The following is a 20,985-nucleotide window of genomic DNA, read 5'->3' as shown; positions in this document are numbered from 1 at the left end:
TGGGTTCTGGGCCGCGGGCAAGGCTACAGTGTTGTTTTGATGGCGGCGGTGGTGGAATCTCTCTCAACCTGGCACTGTTGACAGTGTGGCCCCCACTCGTGATCTGAGATTTACTTTTTTTTTTTTTTTTGCATCTTTTATGTCTCTTTTTCAGTTCTGTGTGAGAGCCTCCGTGTCGTCTCCATCGACACATTCCCTGCGTGTGAGCTAAAGGAATCTGTGTTTGAGTTTTCCGTAGTTTATTTCTTTCCAGCACATAAGGTTGGGATATGCGTCTGGGGAAAATTGGTTTCTCACAATAAACAAAATGGGCAATTAACCTGCTCATCAGTGCAAGCAGTGCAGTTCCAATGATGCACTCCACTGTTCTTCATGGATTTATCTGTGCAAATTGACCTCACTTTGGTGGTGCAATTCATTTCTCTGCTAATTTTCTGTGTCTGAAGCTTCATTAACTTGATGCACTTCTACGTAGTAAAAATCTGGACGTCCCACGGAAATTACACCGGCTTCACCACTGCCTACCGCAATACTTCCCCAGCAGCACCTGCCATATTAGAGCTGCTCAGCCGGTGCAGCTAGCATTAGAGCGCAGATTGTTGCAGAGCTGGATTGACTGCAGCCTTTTGCTTTCAAGCATCCAACATGACAAGCGGCTCCTCTCACATTAAAACCTCTCTCAGCCTGCAATCCCCCCGCCGCACGTCCTTCCCCAGCCATCTTCCTCCTGATGTTGCGGGGCATATCATTTGTAATGATTCACACCCAGAGCCGGTTCCAGGAGAGAAGGCCCTGGAGGCGCTTAGGCAGCGCAGAGCGAGAGTCTACACGCTGCTGAAGAATAGATTGGTGCTCTGATCGCTGGAACAGCCTCACGCTCCAGAGCCATCACTTTTAATCAGAGGCCGTCCAGGGAAACACATGGCAGGTGCTTCAGCACTGTGGTGGATCGCAACAGCAAATCCACACCGGGGGCACCTTACCAATCACACAAGGCTACGGTTAGTGTGTGTGTGTGTGTGTGTGCATGTAGCATATCTACTCCCCTCCAGTATAATCCTTCAGGCCATTACCACCTGACCTCTGTGAGAATGAGACAGACCACAGAGTCTAATATCTTAACACTCCTGCTTAAGATGTTATAGACCCAATATTGAATTTGTGGGTGAATTCATCATCTACATACTCAGGGTCATTTGTGGTGAATATTGAGCGCTGCCAGAATCCAATGCAATATTACATTTAAAGCCAAGTAAGGGTGAGATGTATTTTTTATTAAAATACATCATATGTATACTCAACAAAAATATAAATGCAATACTTCTCCTTTTGCTCTCATTTTTCATGAGCTTAAGTAAAGAATTGAAGACTTCTTCTGTGCAGACAAAAGGTTTATTTCTGTCTCCTTCTGGCATATAGAGATGCTTATTAAACAACAACTGGTGTAATTGTTTGAGTAATTTTCTGAGAAAAAAAAGTTGAAATTCTCTTATTCTAGCTTCTTAATGTCCTCATCCAGTCATGTTTTAAACACTATAGTATAGTATAGAAGGAAGTAATAAATAGTGATAGTTATAGCTTGTTAAAAATGGCTTACATATAGCTATGCACCTTGTCCTCATTTAATATTCAAGGTGTCATGAATATGCTACAACCAGCTCCTCCTGTCGGATGGGTATCGCTGCTAATGATATGTATAGCTCCACCTCCTCAATTAACATGATTGGTTCCTTAAATTTATGATGTCAGAATCCATGTTTTTTTTAGACTGTCTGTGCTCACCACAGTTTCAAAGCTAGAAATGCTCAGACATGACGTTTACTGCTTATTTTGCTCCTGATATGTCTTGTAACACATGTAAAGCACCACATGGATGATGTTAACAAGGTCATAAATGTGATTTTCACTGGAGGGGGTCTTTACATGTGAATATTTTCTCCTTTCTTTATTAATTTCGTGACAGTATACTGAATAATTTTGGACTGCGGGCAAAACGACATTTGCGGACGTCGTCTCAGTCTTTGGGAAACACTGATCAACATTTTTCACCCTTTCATAGAAAAAAAAAACAACTAATAATAATCGTCAGTTGCAGCCATAGACTGGTCACAATAAAAGGCAACTCTAAAATGTGCAGTTTTATCTTGAAAAAAATGTACATAATTAGGCATTGAACCATGGCTGTTTGACAAAGGGCTACAGACAGGAAATCTTTTTCAGAGGAGGGCAAAGTCATGACCTGCCCTCTGATTGGCTGACCCTGCTACTCTTACCATAACCCTAACCAATCAATCCTCATGCATAAACCTAACCAACCCTGCCAACAAGAGCAGTGAGTACTAGGCAGAGCCAAAATTCAGTGCACGGGCTGAGACAGCTTAGTTTAGCTGTGTGTGTGCACTCACTGCTGCATCCTGCAAAACCAGGGGTCCTCTCATCACCGACCAACATGAAGCAAAGCAGAAGCGGCCTGGTGCAGCAGCATAATGTCTCAGTCTGTAGCTCCACAGAACAATTTTGGTCACAGCTTTCGCCACACATTCAGGGTGAAGCAAGAAACCAAATTTGCACAATTATTATTCAACACAGTCATACCAAAGTTGTGGCAGTTTGATGTCAACAGTTTGTGTTTTTAATATCACCCACTCTAATAATGGATGCCTCCCCATCTCTCTACCTAGAACATCTTGATAGCACTTGCACACTTGCTACTATGTCTCCTGTCAAAGATGTGATGCATGTTCTTCATCTGTCAACAGTAAGAGGTGCAAGTGATGCTCTGTGGAGATAAAGAGATGATGATACTGGTGTGATTACAGGAATGAAAACATCAGCACCACTCCTCTCACCGTCAACGCTTGTTTAGACAGTCAGAAGCTGGTCTGGTGTAAACGTGCAGAGGTGTGGACAGGATCAGTTTTTAGGCCTCTGAACATCAGCATGAACATCGCACCGTTCGTACCTGCCAACTCTCCTGATTTTCCCGGGAGACTCTCATTTTTCCTGGCCCTCTCTCAGATTCCTCCCGGCCTGACAATTCTCCCATATTTCTCCCGATTTATGAAACATATTCACACATTTTTTTTTACTTTCCAGTTGTCAGAACCTGTTTCTGGCACCGTACAGCCCTGCAAAAACCCTACAACTCAAGAAATCTACTGTTTCCACTCGGACAACAATGCAGCTACATCAAAAACAATACGGCTGCGCTACATACTGCGCTTGCTGTGTCCAGTACTCCTGAATGCATCCATGCTCATGCCACGTCCTCCTCAGTGAGTGAGAGATGGACAGAGAAATGGAAAGCAGGCAACTAAAGAGACAGAAATACGCAAACAAATTTCACTCGTCCTGGAAAGGTTATAGGTTATAGGTCATGTATATTTAACTTAAATATTCTTATTCATTTCTTCTACCTTTGCATAGTCTTATCAGTGCAAAATCAATGCACAATCCTCATAGAAAGGGTCTGTTTTCATTCCAACTCAAAAGTTCACTGTAACAGTCACCATATCGTTAATTTGTAAATTTTTCCCCTCTGCAATCAGTATCAGTGTTCGTCTCAAAAATCCCATATTGGTTCAGTGCTAAAGAAATAAAAAACATCTGTGTTGGAAGTTACAGTAAGGCATGACGTCTCTTGCATGTTTAAACTTGGGGTTAAGGCAAAGATTTTGTTAGCTTATTCTGAAAGAGAGCCGACGTGAACCTGCATCAGGCACACGACACTGTGTGACGTAGGATGTGAGACACCTCCCCTGGAATGAAATGCCAAACTTTTCAGGGAGTCCCAAGTGATGAGAGCCACGTTTTCCCACAGTACCATCACAAAAGTGCAGGTGTGCTGTCAGTCACCATGAGGCAAACATGCCAAACAACATGAGGGCTGCATCAGTCGCTCCAACAGCATCCAGCCGCACAGAGACGCATAAACTGAGCCTCAGGGTTCTGTGAGGCATGCAAAGTTCAAATTCAGTGTAACACAAGCCTAAAAAATTAAGCAGGTAAAAGAAATATTGGGAATCACTAGTGCAAATTAAAACTAGAGTCTGTAATTTTCTGCTCTGTGCTTCATTATCAGCATTGTTTTCTTTTAATAATATTGCCAGATGATCAGGCACAGCTCTACATCAGGGTTAGAGGTTGCTGTCATAGTGCTATAGTAGTGTCTGATTACGCACATGGATTCCCTTAGTGTCATATTATGGATCTATTTTGTTATTAATAGTGTCTGGATGGGCGTGTTCTGCTGCTGCAATCTTTCACCTTTGCATGTGAAAGATGTTTTGGTGAGCTGCCTTAGACTTATATCTATTTTGCTGAATATTCTTTGTCCAAATTCAATCAAATTTACATTTATATCGATTATACTGTATGCCATATCAACCTTTATTGAAAAAACAATAACTTTCTTATAAAATAAGTCTGGGGTCATGAAAATCAATTCTCTCCTCAGCCCCACCCTGAGCACTGGGAGAGATAAAATCCTGGAGCCGGCCATGCAGATGATGAGTTTTATGTTTTCGAACCCAATTCGAGTGCCCACGTCAGCAGGCATTCATTTTGCAGGAGGGTCCTTGAGCAAGACATGGCTCCAGAGCAGCTGATCTGACCTGAACCCTGGCCTCTCCAGTGGAGAAGGGAACGGACAATAAAAGCCTTCATAGAGAGCAAGATCCCTTATTACTGCTCACTTCCTTCTTCAAGAAATGACACACATGCAGGCAGGAGGTTCTCTGTTCATACAAGTGCCTTTTTAGTCTGACAAAGGGAGCACAACAAACAATAATGCATGTGTACCTCAGGCACTAAACTAAAATTCACCGTGTTTTGGAGCCTGTTTTTGATCACGGTGACACAAAATATGATCCGAGTGCTCATGATGTCACTCAGAGCTGCTCACATCCTACGATTAGCATAAATTATAGCTGATAAAAAGGGAGTCACAATTCTCCAAATTCATGATTCAGTTTGACCTTCTATTTGAAGGTCATAACTTGAATCTTGAAAAAAACATTTTTTTGCACTGATGGTTATACTGTTGTCAGACTATCCTGTCTTGATTTGTAAAGACCAACAAGTAACTGGTTTATGTCCTTACAATTGTCATTTATTTGTTCAAATTATTCTTTAAAATAAAGAAAAGACAGTCTACACAGTATCAAGTGTGATATAACAGCTAGCATGCTACCCTGTGGCGTCTTTGAATTACTGCAATTATGTGAAGGTGGAGAGAAAAAAAAACGTTTTTGCAGATTCTGTCTTTGATTTCGCTTATTGAAACTGAAAGCTTGTTTTGATAAATTTTTGATTTAATGTTGAAATTGTGACACCCCAACTAATTACTCCCCACATTCCTCTTCAAGAAATAATAAATCTGCAGGCTGCTTGAGTTCTCGGTGGAGAATCTCTGTCCATACATACAATTCTGACAGCACTGCAAACAATTATGTACCTGCACCTCATGCACTAAACTAAAATTCACTGTTTGGGAGCCTGTTTCTGCACACATGTTGTAACAAAATATGATCTGACTGCTCATGATGTCACTTGGAGCTGCTCACCTCCTGTGATTAGCATAAATTATAGCACGTAGCATAACCCTCCTGTGGCTAACATAAATCATATGATGCGAGTTACTGAGTGAGTTATTTCCTCTCCTCCCAGCAGCTGACACAGACTCAAACAACGCCTCGCGTCACCTTTTTTTGGGGGGTCATTTGTAGACTATTTGTATTGGTGTTTGTAAGAGTCTTCATAGAGAAGCATTTGGTGTCATTAGAGAGAGAGGATTTCCCCACAGGAAACAATACACTAAACTGCACAAATCACAAACAATTACCTCTCCTGCAGTGGGGAGGCCGTCAACACAGAACTGCAGAAAGATGCTCCACCGTTTCCTAATCAACGGGACAGATTATGTCACATTTAGCTCCAACCTCGCTGACAAACTTTGGTTTGTGATGAGTGTCGGTGCCCACTGTTACAGCAGTCCTACCAGACTCGCAGTCATCTGTTTTCTGCTGGGTTGCAATGAATGTTAGTGATTTTGTAAAACTATTTTTAATCTGTAAAATACATCAGTGCCAAATGTCAAAAATGATTTCTTGCAAACATCCCGTGTGTGTAAACTAACCAGCACTTAAAAGCAGATCTGCAACATCAGTTTGTGAATCAGAGTCAGTATCAAAGAGAACTCCTGTTCTTTTATTATTGATTCAATATTAAAGCCAGATTACTCCTACACTCTTAGATAAAAGTTCCAAAAGACTCCTTCACGAAGGGCTAAGGTTCTACACCAAACTTCTGAAGAACCCTCAGGTGTTCTTTGTAAGACTATTGGTTCCATTATTCTTTCCTATTTATCCAAAGAGCCTTTTTTGGAAGAGAGTTCCTCTTTGTTTAAATCTTTTTGTCAAGAGTTTGTCAAGAGTCATTTGTACCAGGATATTGAAGGGTTCTCTGTAGAACCCCCTGGGTGGGTTCTTGACTATCTTGTCAAGATTTTGTCAAAAGTCCTTTTTTGGAATATATTGGAACTGTAATATAAAAAGGTTCTTGGTAAAATTCCCCCTGGGTGGGTTCTTGTTAGCACCTGTAGAAGGTGGAAAGGTTCTGGATACAACATGTAGGCAGGGTTCCGGGTGGAACAATACATTATAGAGGGGTTCTCTGTAGAACCTCTCATACAGGTCTCTGGGTGAAACTTTCTCACAGATGGTCCTAGATATAACCCATCATGTTCGGTTCTACATAGAACTCTCTGAAAGTGCTCTAGGTGGAACATTATAAAAAAGTTCTACCAGGAGCCAAAAAGTATTTTCCAATGGGGACAAGCTGAAGAACACGTCATGGTTCTAGTTAGAACCTTTATTTCTAAGAGTGTACTCCCAGGCAGCAGGCAGTGAAAGGTGACAGGACGTCTTTACAGGGTAATTCCTGTAATCTCTGTAAGTTTTGTCATATTTTGTACAAAATAAAAAATCTGCAGCCCTTTTTCTTCTGATCAGGTCAGGAAGGCTGACAAATATCAGTTTTCATATTAGAGCTGTCGAAAGCTGCTTCATTGAACTCGTAGCATTTTTTAAATTAAATTTTCCCCAAAAAAACGATGTATAGACTCTCAAAAATAATCTTCTCCACTTTCTGTCCGTACCCTCTCATTTTCTCATTATTTTGCTCTGCAAACGCAAAATGTCAGTATTTAACTTCCTGGGAATGAGACTCCACAACTGTCAGTCGTCTGGTGTGTTTACAGACAGAAGCTGACTGATCTAATCCTTCTTATTCTACCTTTAAACTATAGATTTGAAGACTCACGTTCCTCCAAAAAGTCCTCTAAAACAGCATCAAGCTGTGGGTTGGGACTTTGGGGTTTGGTTGTGAGTTTATGAACATTTTAGAGTCTTTTGAAAAAGACTTTAAATAGTTTAGTTTATTCTGGTTTTGGACTGAAATATTGTGAATTGTCATTCACTGTGTAGGGTGATATATTTGCATCCTTTGTGCAATTTAAACTTGAAAAAAGAAAGTACAAACTTATGTTGTTATTGAACAAATTATTTTGAGATATACTGTACAGTCCGTCAGGGACGTGGTGAATTAAGTAAAAATACCGATGCACAGTGTAGAAATAGTAGACAACCTGCAGTCAAAATTTTACTTTCAATAGAAGTTTAAAAAAAACAAAACAGGTGTGAAATATCAAAAGAAAACTTACTCACTATGGATCAGAATGGATCCTGTGAGTGTTAACTGCACTAATTAAAGTTTAATGTCTAGCTGTGCATATTAAATAAACTGACACTGTATAACCTTTTATTCAAAGCGTTAATTTGCAAAGTAACTAGTAGCTGACTGATAAATGTAGGGGGGTAAAAAGTGAAAACTGTGCATTTAAACTGGAAATACTGAAGTAACATACAAATACTTTTTATTGAAATTATTTTATTTTGGACATTTGGACATATTTTGTTGTGAAAAAAGTACAGCCTTAGTCCTCAGAGGTCTCCAAAATATGAAATTTCCTTGGAGTAGCTTTGAATCACTGGATATATTCTTTGTAATTAAGGCTCTGATTTGCAAAATATCTCGCAGTTGACTGACGTAGTGGGTCAAAAGATGAAATTTGAACATTTCAGCTGGAAATATTCAAGTAAAGCTTGCAAATACTTTAAAATTGTACTTTAATATTTAAATATTTGATGAATGAATTTGATGTCAAGGTCTGTACATGTTTTATATAGTTATAATATATCTGCTTTTTATTGGAATTGTTGGTTTTGAATATTGATACACTACAACTGACTGTTGATGGTTGATGTTTTATTGTTTTTATTTAGTTGTTATTGTCTTTCTATTGCATTAAGATTTAAAATTTATAACATTTACCATTGAAAATAAGTCCTTGGCTAAATATATATAAAATTAAAATGAATAAAAAACAAAACTAAATGCTTTCCCTGCATGAAAATTGCTATAAAATCAAAACCGCATCGCTACTCAGGATTTAAAATAATGTCCCTCCTTTCTGAGTGAACTGTAAGAGATCATTATCATTAGATTCTTCACATCCCTCGGTGGTTAAATCCAGAGGCGGGGGGGGGGGGGGGGGGTGGAAGCTGCATGTTAGTGAGACTGACTCGGGGTGGGAAATTTAAACGCTGAGAGGATGTCAGGTGTTCAGAACGTGTGAGCAAACATCCCGCTAGGAGAGAAGAGGGAGACGCTCTGGGACGAGAGCCCGCAGGTAATCTGGATACTCGTGTTATCTCAGCACCTGCCACATGTGACAGCAGCAAAGCCCTGAACACTTCACTTTTAGGCAGGCGTTACCTTTCAACGCATCATCAGTTTCATAATCCCCTTACATGGTCAAAGCGTCAACTCCTGCGCCGGCTCCTGACACCTGCAGCACACCTCCGTATGTCTGATAGCAGGGATTCAAGAGGATAATACCACGAAGCATGTTGGACTCAGTGTAATTATCGTTCTCTTGACCACATTTTAACACCGTCTACTTTGTGCAACAATGGTAAACATGCTTGTACAACTCCTCGACTAATACTTGAGGAGGTATGGCATGTTATTCTGAAGAGAATACTTCAGTTTTAGTTTTTCCACTTTCATCTCAGGAAGACGTAATTTAAATGTCTCTCACACTGAGCTCTTTGTGTGTGTGTGTGTGTGTGTGTGTGTGTGTGTGTGTGTGTGTGTGTGTGTGTGTGTGTGTGTGTGTGTGTCTGACAACTTCAATTTTGTGTTTTCTTCTCTTCAAATCCACGCTGCAAATGATACGGGGTGTTTTATTCAAAAATGTTTTCGCTTGATTTGCTCAAACGTACGTCCACTAAATTTGACAGAGCAAATGTTTCTGTTCTCAAAGCAGATTGCGCCGCGGCTGATTTCACAGAAACAGCTCCCTTTGAAGAAGAAACAAGAGCAGGAAAGACGTTGTTTCCTTTCTCTCTGAGTAGCTCTGAAGACAGGTACTTGAAAGAAATATACAAAGACAGAGGGGAGCTGACAGTGCTTTGTTAGGCCTGGAAATGACAAGCTGAAAAAGAAAGGCCTCAAAGCCCGGAGGCACAGGAGTAGAAATGCAAAACTGAGAATAATCAGAAAGGAGATTTATTGTACTTATTCTAAAGCTGTCACACCTTGCCTTTTACAGGAAAGCAATGCAGTTTTAATTAAAGAGGTCAATCATTTTCCCGAGCTCTGACATGTGGTGTGATTGCCTCCTCCAAAGAACCAAACCAGGTGCTAATTAACAACTTTATATGTCAAAGTGTTCGAGGAAATATGAAAGTGTTCAAAGGCCAAAACTTTACCCACTAGAGTTGTGGTTTTATGTGACAGCGCAGTTTGATGGTACTGACATGAATGGAGAACTCACGGCTGTACAGCAACAAGAAAACTAATGCAATATTTGATTTTATAAAACAAAAAGTGGCACCACAATGTCTGAGATGATATTCCATCATCCACACGATTTAGACAAAATACCTGCTCTGTTTTAGCAGAGGTTCTCAATTTTTTTCAGTCAAGGACCCCTTACAAGACAGAAAATATACTGTGGACCCCTTCGTGTATGTCCCTCTGAATAATTTCGACATAGCCTATTTTTTTTATCACTTCTACTTATTAATGTGAAAGAATACCACAAGACAAATATACCTGAAACACATTTAGCATGTAGTAAATACTTGTAAACACAGAATATCCATATGAGAGTTTATGTCAGTGAAGACATATTTGAGATACTGTTTGTTTTAAATAGTCCCACCACACTGTAAAAAAAAAAAAAAAAAAGTTGAGAAAACTCAAATTTTCAAGGCAACTTACAGCAATAGACGTTTGAGTTTTGAGCCCAATTTAAACTCTTAAAGGGCCACGTCATCCCAAAATCAAAAGTACATCATTTTACCCCTGGACTGCATTGTTATTTATCTAGATTGCTGTTTTTTTGAGATATCAGCTAGAGAGATATTTGCCTTCTCTCCAATATGATGGGAATAAATGGCACTCAGCTTGGAGTTTTCAAAGCACCGAAACAAAAAACAAACAAATAAAAAACAAAACAAAACAGTATATTCTTGCAAAAATCATAAACCACTTACTCAAAATAATGCACAGACTTTGTTGTGAGCATTTACATGTAGGAACTATTTTGTTTCTGCAGTAGAATCTACTAGAACTACTTTTCTTTCTACTAGAAAGAAAGTAGTTCCTACACGACACTGCTTACAACAAGGTGAGTGGATTATTTTGAGTAACAAAGTGATGATTTTTGGAAACATACACTGGTTTTGAAAAGCCGAGTGCCATCTAGTCCTATTACACTGGAGAGAAGGCAGACATTTCTACGGCAGATATCGTTTGATTTTGGGGTGAACTGTCCCTTTAAGTTTTGCAAAAGTTTCACTAACTGTTAATGTTTTGGTGAGATAAATTACTTTTCTTTAGATAAACTTGAATCTTTGAGGTTTCGAAACCTCAAAAAATTGTATTTCAAAAGTTGTTGAATAAAGTCATTGAAGTGCAGGGGAACATTGGTTAATATTTTAATATTTTCAGCTAAAACCACTTTTTTTTTCAGGCACCCAAATAATAACAAATAAGGTTCACAGCTCACCGTGACCAATTTTTAAAACACTTTTTAAGTCTTTTTGTTTCTAAAACTCAAAGACTTTTTATTTTCACTTCTAAACTGAACAGTTTGATTCAAAATTTTTTACAGTGCAGATATCTGGATTTTCATATATTTATTTAATTTCATAAGATATTTTATTACTATTTATAATATGTCATCATGATAATTTTATATTATGAGTCAGACGTATTCTAATAATGCCACAAATTATGTCAAAACTTAAAAACTCACACACCTCCTTTTTCTACAGTATTGGTATCTTCCAAAAGTTGCAGGCTGTACTACAAACAGCACCATGAAGGGGTTAAAAGAACATCAGTCAACTTTTCAGATGTGTGAAAATGAACCACCACCATTATCTAAGGTCATAGTCACCGAAACACAGAATCCATTTGAAATCTCCAGGTCGAGATGCAGAGAAAAATCTTGTCATTCAAACGACTAATAAAAACGGCTAATAGTGCAGGTGAGGTGATCTAAGGTGAGATTTATAATGACAATCTACTTTCCCTTCATGGAGGTGTATGTAGATTTATAATAATAATAATAATAATGATGTGTAAGAGGCTGTCAATTAGCCTATTTTTTATGTCCCTTAAATTTTTTTAGCTCTTCTCAAGACAAGTGGCTGCTGCAGTGTAGAACCTGCTGTAGAAGTGAGTGGATGAGTAAGTAAGTAAAAAACAATAACAGTACAAATAATTGACTTGAAAAGATCCAAATAAATATACAATATTTTCCCTAATATAAAGTGGGAGATTACTAAGCTACAAAAACTGATTTAGAGGGAGTTTTTTTGCACAAAATTGCATCACTATTGTTATTTTTTCTGCGGCGTTTCAGAGATTTGGTTTCCTGCATTTTGGTGACTTAACAAATGAGAATTTGCACAATGCAACAGCATTTTTTACTTTTAATTCTTGGGTAGGAATACAGTGACCTTGCATTAATCTCGGTTTTCTGTCATTTATTTAATTTTTACAAAATGCATGCCCCTTTCCTTTAAAACTTCCTTTAAGAAACGGGAAGTTTTCTTTCCAGAGAGTCTGGTTTGGTGTAGCGGTACTGTCGTCCGTGTGGAAACAGAGTCAGAGGGTTTACAGACGCTGTGCAGAGCCAGAAACAGGTTGTGATAATGAAAAAGGGGGAAAAAAAAGGTGCAAAGTTTTGTCATAAATCAGGAAAAATACAGGAGAATTGTTATCCTGGGAGGAAATGGGGAGAGGGCAATGAGGGTTGGCAAGTATGATGACACCCGTGGTTTTAAAGCCAGTTTCCACCATTAATGGGTGACGTGTGGGTGACACGTGCTTGACTGGCAGGAGGAAGATTTATATATATATTTATTAAGAGTAATACATTGTTAGATTGGATAATTATCTTTGAATTATTTTGTATAGATGTATTTATACATTCATACATATCATGAAAATTTTAATTTAGAATCTGAAAACTTCACAGACCCCCCTTTGAGAGCCACTACTGTACAGGATGAACTGATCTGCACCTTCTGTTTTGTTGCAGCAGAGCGGCGGCGGCGGCGGTGGCGGCAAGCGATGCAGACAGTAAAAGAGCTGCTAAACAGCGAGGTTGTGCATCAGAGAGTGCTGGATGTTTCTGAGCCTGCAGAGCGGTAATGACAATGCTATAAGGTGGCGGAGCCTACAGATCTAACGCCGCCTCGGGCTGCACGTCTCGCACATAAAAATTCATAGCAGTGGACCGAGATCGGGAAACTCAACATCATATTAAACATAATGTTTTGCTGCAGCAGAGCCGCCACAGCGGGCGTGACTCAGAACTTCACCTTACCCTCACAGTTCATGAAAGGAGCTGAAGTAATTGTGCTGCTCATAATTGTTGGACTTAAGCCTTTAATGGCCCGTCCAGCAGCCAGATTATGGTTATTGTAAACGCAAAGGGCAAATGTGTCACACCTATCAATCATCCGGAACTTCTTTCTCTTCATTTCAGGACCTTTACCATGGATTTATTGCCAGTACACACACAATTATGATTGATGATTGGAGGAGGAATAGGTTGCAGGGCTCATTACAGTCAATACAACCTGTAGTGTCTGCGAGGTACATTTGAGGGATTTGGCCCGCAGAAATGACAACCTCGCCTTCAGAGGGGTCTGTGACAACAACATACAGGCTGAGGGGCTGCAAATGCCACAGACAGTATTGTTTATGGGGGATTATCTAGTGAGGCCCTCTGGCTGGAAACACCGTGACCCCAATATGAGCAAAGATACACATCAGAAACCATGTAAGCTCCAAAATGAGTCCTGGAAGGCTGCACATGCATACAAGGCCCCCTTCAGTCTGTCAATCCATGTTTAATCACTTCCACAGAAATTTTCGACTGGCCTTGCCTGCCATTTTCTCTCATATTTTTCTCTCCCCCTCCACCCAATTTCTCTGGTGGCTTTTTGAAGACTTAAGTTCCACTCTTTTTTTTTCTCTCTCTCTCTCTCTTTCTTACAAGGCAAATCCTGGGAGAGGTTGATGTGAAGACCAGGCAGAGCAGGGATGTGAAGAATATAAACACAATTTTTTTTATTGTCCAGAGGGAAAGGAGGGGAGGAGGAGGAGGGGTACAGGGGGTTGGGCGGTGGGGTCTGTAAAAGAGACGAGGACCTTATCACAGCCCAGCAGCTCTGTAATTCGCCGCCATGATAAAGTGGCAGCGCGGAAAACCTTACAAGGCTGGCACAATCCAAAGACGGATTAGGTTTTTCTGACATAAGCTTCCTGAAAAACTAATCAATCAGCCCATGCAGTATTATCAGAAGCGTGAGATTAAAGAGCTGCTCCTAATCCCCCCACTGTACATTTTATTACACTTCCCAGTGTTAGTTGCCTTTAAATATACAATAAATAAATAATAAAACCAAACCTAATTGAGCATGGGAAAGGGGAAAAGGGTTAAAGAGCCCTTAGAGAGGGAATTTATGTTGAATTTGTGTTTTGTTATGAAGATGGGGATAAAACTGTTGTCCTTGCCAGAGCCCCTTTTTGACTTTGAATAGAGCCTCAGTGTCTCGCTCCAGCACTGCACAGAAATAAAGTGGGGGAAAAAACAATAACACGAGCAGCTCAAACTGAACTAAATCGCACTTTCTTGTCTAATGATTTCCCACTTTGACTGGTGGATGAGCAGATAAAACAAGCGGTTAATAAATTAATAAATAAGTGTTTAAATTAATGCTAAATCCTTTGAGGAATGACTTGTAATCCCTTAAATCAGTGCACATCAAAGTTGCAGGGATGAACTCCAAGCATGTAGCGAATCCAGAGGACGAGACATGTTCAGCTTACGAGTAACCAGCTAAGCTTTGTCTCTTTAAAGCGTCACACCCTTCTATCAAGATGCTCGCTCCATCCCTGCTCCGTCCGACCCCGGGCGGCGTTCACGCTGACAGAGGAGGTAGCTATACGTTTAACACCGCCGCTGATCCTCTTGGCATGGGCCACATAGATGCTTTGTCATGACATAATATTAGCAAAGAGCTCTCACCAAAGCAATAAGATACAAAGGCTTAATAGACTTTGTCAACGTCTTCTCACACTTAATCCCAAGCAGGAAAAAAAAAAACTACTTTCCCTGCATGCAATCTGCGGAGCAGAGGCAGGGCAGGACAGGCAGAGAGCAGGGCTCTCAAGTATGTTTTATCTTCATCTACATTGTTCTGCTGTCATTGCACAGAGGATAACTGCAGCAGATGTCAAGGGGGAAGAATGGATTCTCCCAGGATGGCTTTGACCCTCTTATTTGTCCCTGGGGTATGGCACAGATGCTCGGGCTGGGGTTACATTTTCACCATTTGATTCATGTCCTGGGTGATTTCTGTGTGAAGACGCCAGAGGAAGAGGAGCGTTTTGCGTTTTGTTTTCTCGTTTTGGATGATTCGGCCACAAGTATGTGAGGCTAAAACTGCAGACGGTGAACCACTACTTAAAGGAGAAATATGTAGCAATTGTGCGTCCAGAAATGAGTCCTGCCGTCCAAATAGTGAGTTTGAGCCACAGAAAAAATCCTATTAAATATACAATCTGTGGTTGAACCAAGTTGTTGCAGCTCAGCTAAGCTGCATGAACACTGCAGGAGTGCAAGACGAGAGCAACAAGCGAGGATGTGTCCTACACTGTGAGTTGATCAGCTGTTTGGAGCTGTCGGTTGTCTGTCAGTGTAAAGCTAAGCCTGTGATCCTGAAAACAAAAACACACTGACCTAAAATACACACTCTGGAGTTCGACTTGAGTCATTCTCTGCCTTCTGCCTGCCAGACTCCATTAACATTTTTCTAAATTTAACCGTTATAATCATCTACTCCTTCTAAATGGTTATTAATGATTTGTTATGATTCAAAAACTGGCACTTACTCATTCTGCAAAAAATTCAGCATTAATTTGAACGTGAAACGAGTAAACAAAAAGACAAGTTATGGGCCAGAACGAAAATTTTCCTCTGATGACATATCACAGTCATTTTATGATTTATTACAGTAAATATAATACAGATATCTCCTTTCAGGTATCAGGATGCTCAAAACAAACTAGCTCGTACATCGTACTGTCAAACTGTCTGAGCGCGAGTGTTATAGTGTACTTTTTTCTGAAGAGTCACAGTCTTAAACAGTCTCTCCCCGAAGACATGCATGGTGTTTCACTCATTTGTACATGAGGAAAGTGACAGAAATTTGTGAAAAACGAAAAGAAGTTTCAAAAGTTTGCTGCATTAAGTGGACATGCTTGTCAGATTTTCGGTTTTGAAAAGTTACAGAAATTGGTTTCCCTAATTCTGAGTTAAAAAAGGGTTTGGGGAGGGACATTTAGACGCTGTTCAACCATCTGACAAGAGACCGTTTTCATGGCTGCCACGTTTGTATGAAATAATTACATTTTATGCTTTTTTACAATTAATATATAACAGATTTCTCCTTTAAAATTAAGAAAAAAATATCCTTCACTATAATAGTGTATTCTGGTGCATCTTGTGACACCATGTGTTGAACTTTAGCCCTGCAACTTTGTCGCATGTCACCTTAATCACATCTTTACAGTGTCTCCTATGGTAAACTATCCTATGACACTGATATACTAAAAACAAAGGAAGCTCAAGAAGTTTTGGTGCATATTTCACACTTTTAGTGAGCGTCAGCCTGGTATTTAAACATTTCCTACCCTTCGGAAAGGTGGGGGAATATTGATATGGGCCAATATGTCCCCAGTCAGGCCGTGGTGGGTCTGCTGGGAGGGAAGCCACTGAGGCATACGAAGAGTGTCTCCAGGGATGCAGCCTGTCTCACTCTCTGGAGGCGAGGCAGAGCTCCCAATAGGCACAAGGCTGATTACAACAGCAGCCGGAGCAGACAGCACTTTGCGGCTATATCTGCACAGTTCAAGGCTATCTTTAAAGAAGCCCTCTTTGAGGATGGCACAGATGTGAGGAACTTCTTCAATCACATGGCATTTTCTTTTCAGGTCTGATCACGGCAAGAGTCCGTGAAGCAAGGATGATCATGATAAAACCCACACTTTATTCAACTGCCTATAGAGGACATCAGCGGCTGTTGAAAAAAGAAAAAGAAAGTGGGAAAACAACCTTTATATTTCCCTAAAGCTTAAAATCTTTCTTTGGAGAGATTATTCCTGCAATGAAAACAGAATTATAGTACAGAAAGATTAGGTCCAGAAGCTTACAACAATCAATCTCTGGTAAATACTAACTCATTTCGGTTGCATTCACAGGGACTTGTAATTTAATTGCACTGTGGAAGTTATAAAAGAAGAACAGCGCGGCGCTTTTAAAGAACTGTGGCTTTTCTAATTTTCACCTATTGTTCTCAGTTGTCTTTTTTCCTCCTTTTTTTTTAAAACTCTATTTTAGTGCAACGAAGACACCTCACGGGTGTCGAGGGTTCAACACGGAGGTCAAACCGTGTTCGAGCCTGAGAGCGAAATGAATTAAAATGACATCTGAACACAAATAAATCTGTGTGATATGGCTGAATAAATGAAGAGGCAGATTGTATTCTTGGTTTTGTTGAGCCATAAGTGACAGTAACAGAATGCCAAGGCCATAATACAATATGTAAGAGTCACCACAGCGGAGAGAAACGATAAACTCATCACATCAATAAATACTGCAGTTATATTCAGTGAATAGCAAACTGATTTTTTAAATACAAAAAAGTCCACTTTTCAATTAAGAATACTCCAGAATTGTTAATTATAATATAACGAGAGTTAACTCAGAGTGTAACGTAAATGTTCTGTATCATTGCACAAATAAACATGCAAATATTTTTTTCTATGTGTACATGTTTCCTCAGGAAAATCATAATGACAAATATGAACAAAGAGTTCAGATGATATTAGGGAAATTAACTGCATATAGTATTAAACATTATAGCTACTAACAAAGTCACAGTCTGCAAAATTAAATCCAATCAACTTGTCTAATTGTCTCTAAAATTTTCTTTATATAGGCTACAAAAAATAAATGTATCACCATATTTTTAGTGAGGAGTCCTGTATTTAAATAAATGCTAAAAAAAAAAAAAGGTTCATTAAGATATTAGATTAGTGTTGGCATTTTATTAATAGCCTGTAAGTTAAAATAACAGAAAACAAGCTTATCCCCTGTAAGACTTAAAGAGGGCTTCATGTCGGCCAACAAATGTGCTGCTGATGACTGTGTCAGCTAAAATTTCATGCCAGGAATTTATTGAATTGTCATTTCTGGCAATATGTGGTGAGTGATGCATCTCACACTGCCTGAGCTAAATGAGGCAGATCTGCAATAAATTACACACCAACAAAATGTGTAAATATAAACAATAACATGTAAATATAAATATATAAAATGAGATTTACTGAAAGGGGTAAACAAAATACTACAGCCCATTAAAGCCACTTATTGTCTGTAACTTTCTCTTTAAATCCTTCCTGGCTACACACAAATAAATGTCCATAGATTCTGTCTGTTGTCATTCATTCATCTCTCAGCTCACCTGGTGCAGGAGGAAGAGAACCAGGAATGTTTGCAGAGCTCTCATCTTCACAGACTTCTCGACTTATTCAAAATGAGCGGTGCTTAAATCCTCTCTGGAAGATTTGGAGAGGGACAGACGCACATGCCGCTGAAGCATTGCTGTGATCACCTGCGAGAAAAGTGGGAATATTTACGATGTTAAATCACTTAAAACCCCCTCTTAAAAAAAAAAACTGGGGGACTTCAAAGGTACATGGTGCATTTGAATCTTGTCTTTGGAAGAAAATAAAAACTTTTCCTTACCGTTTTTTCAAATGTAATACCTTACTTAGTTGGGTAAGGCGGTTGGAATCATCCTGGTTCAATCCACTTTCGAGTAAGAGTCCTAAAATCCTCTCAAACGTCTCCGTGTCTCGGGCTGTTGTGTGAATTTTCCCTGAGCAGCTGGGACACTTGGATTTCTCTACAAACAACGTGAAGCGGCTCAGTTGCAGCAACACTCCTTTAAGTTACGAATCAAACCGAAATAAACTGCGCGCTGAATTTTCCCTCACTCAAACCCGAGCGATTGTGGTGACACTAAAGCGATGCGCGCGGTAAAGTAGAGCCAAGTGAGCTGGTATCCCAGTGACAGGACTGCAGTCAGCCCGCTCGCTGTGCGCTCTCTTCAGCTCGACTTGGTTTCAGTGCGCAAAATCCTCCTCTGCGCGTCTGGAGACTCCAAGGTCGGCGCGCATCCGTGCAGAGAGTCAGACCAAAGATCTACCTTTGAAGTCTGCTCTCTCCGTCTAGGAGACAAGTAAGAGGCTCGATGTCACCGATATCAGGTTTTGTTCAGCAACACGTCCACGTTTTTAACCCTTTAAACGTCCAGACGTGTCATCTCTCTCTTGCAGTTTTCACTGTTTTATGTGTTAGTGATGAATTGATAAATCGAGTCACATTAGACTAAAGGTAGCCATGGCTTCTCTGCACCTTTTCACATGTTCTTATTGTCTGTAGAATGCATACAAACTTTTAAAAACTATTTTATTTTGCACAATATGACTTCCAGTTCGCACACACTTAAATATACAGGCTTGTTTGAATGATGCCAGTCAAAAGCACTCTGGTGGTTGAATTTTATTCATCCGAGAACTGGCTGACGCAGCAGTCCTGACCACACAGTGCAGACAACAAAAAGGTCAAACGTTGTGCTGATGGCTGAACACAGGCAATAACATTTTCTACTGTGGACGAGCCTGGAATTTAGGGATCCATGTGACTTTGGCACCACCATGTGGTTACAGCCAAACTTTACAGAGAAGACTCTAGTTGCAGTCCGTGCAAATGAAATAGGTAATCATGTCAAGTCAGGTCAAAAGCCCAATATGACAAATCACAATTTGCTTCTGGCGGCTTTACAATCTGTCCAGTGTGCAACATTCTGTGTCCTTTACATGCTTTAGACTCGGGTAAGGAAGAACTCCCCCCTTAAACTGGGAAAAAGGGAAGAAACCATCCATTCATACTTCAACCTCCAGTTTATACCTGGTTTTAAAGTCTGTGTAAAGGAAAAGGGGAAAAGTTTTCTTCAAAATACATTGTACATGTTAGAATATAGTTGCTGAAAACATGTGAAAACACAGCTTTGAATTGTGGTGTTAGACCACAAAACTGTTGTTCATGATTTCTGTGTTCAAGATGTTTTGGACCTGAAACATGGCTCGGTGACGTGCCGGAGCCACGGTCCCCCAACACTATATAAGCCCCACAAACGGACACACAAACAACACTGCCTCCTCCTGCACTCACCCTCCCTAACGGTCAGTTATAGCCGTACCTTCAGCGACTCTCTCAATCCAAATCAGCCCAGCAGTTCACTTTAGCTCACTTCAGCTCCAACAACCTGCAACAGAAGGAAAAAAAACAAACTTGGCAAAACATGACCATAAGGATTTCCTTAGGATGTTATTAAAGAAAAATTTTGCTGATGAATTTGTTCAGTTTGTTGGCGTTTTCCACCCACAGCCTGCTGCTCCAGCACACAACGGCAAGAAGATATAGCACCATACTGATACAAAAGTATGTTGAACAATAGTAGTAACACATTTTGGGTATGTGGTGCATAGTATGTTGTTTTTCAGATGTCTTCCCAAGTCTAAACACTTAGACAAGGAGAAAACCTAAGACGCTTTATGCAACAGTCCACAGTGGACCCCTCAGCTGAGGGAAATATATTTCATTTAAAGGCAGAATGAGTAGGATTTGCCTGAGCTGTTCATAAACGCAGCCGAATGATGATTTATTGTTGAGCCTCATTCTTAGGACATCAAATACCGAGGTTTTGGGGTTGGTGAAGCCTCCTGAGCACAGCAAAATATTGAGAAATACAGCAGTGGGTCAAAAGTGATGACTGAAATGGATTATGTTTCTGACTATACATTATTTTGTTGTTTTTTTTAAGGAAAATGTTGCACATTTTGGCAAATTTAATTTGAAACCTAAGGTGGTTTACACAACTGATCACCAGTATATTCTGTTTAATGTCTGCAAGACTAATAAATATAAATGTTCTTTGTATTTAAGCTTTAATGGCTGTGACAAAAGTGCAGTGATTTGTGTTAGAGGCGATGAGGCAATACAGGGAAAAATATAAAGGTGAAACAATGAAACACAAGAAGAGCAGTTCAGAACAAAATGTTGCTGATTGCACCACTGAGGCACAATCAGCTCAGAGTGGAGGTATCTCCTTTCAATTTCTTTCTTCTCTGCTGTATTCCACAATAGACTCTTGGTTTGTTGCAGTGCCCGTCGTCGTTTCTGTGGAAATAGTCACACCTGGATGC

At 39.9% G+C, this 20,985-nt stretch overlaps 1 protein-coding gene across 1 annotated transcript in view; it reads right to left on the bottom strand.

Moving 5' to 3' along the window:
- nxph2a (neurexophilin 2a) overlaps positions 1 to 19,106 on the bottom strand; it is a 30,182-nt gene extending 11,076 nt beyond the window's left edge. The window contains exons 1-2 of the mRNA XM_084725412.1: positions 18,461 to 19,106; positions 18,177 to 18,326 (exon numbers count right to left, since the gene is read on the bottom strand). Coding sequence (XP_084581538.1) covers positions 18,177 to 18,221 — 45 coding nt within the window. The 5' untranslated portion in view covers positions 18,222 to 18,326; positions 18,461 to 19,106. The remainder of the gene's footprint in view (positions 1 to 18,176; positions 18,327 to 18,460) is intronic.
- Between the last annotated feature and the right edge of the window lie 1,879 nt (positions 19,107 to 20,985).

This window comes from Lutjanus erythropterus, chromosome 8, assembly GCF_056507025.1.
Source record: "Lutjanus erythropterus isolate fLutEry1 chromosome 8, fLutEry1.hap2, whole genome shotgun sequence".
In the NCBI taxonomy this organism is placed as follows: domain Eukaryota; kingdom Metazoa; phylum Chordata; class Actinopteri; order Lutjaniformes; family Lutjanidae; genus Lutjanus; species Lutjanus erythropterus.
The sequence above is the reverse complement of the archived record's forward strand: the minus strand, read 5'-3'. Positions and strand labels throughout refer to the sequence as shown.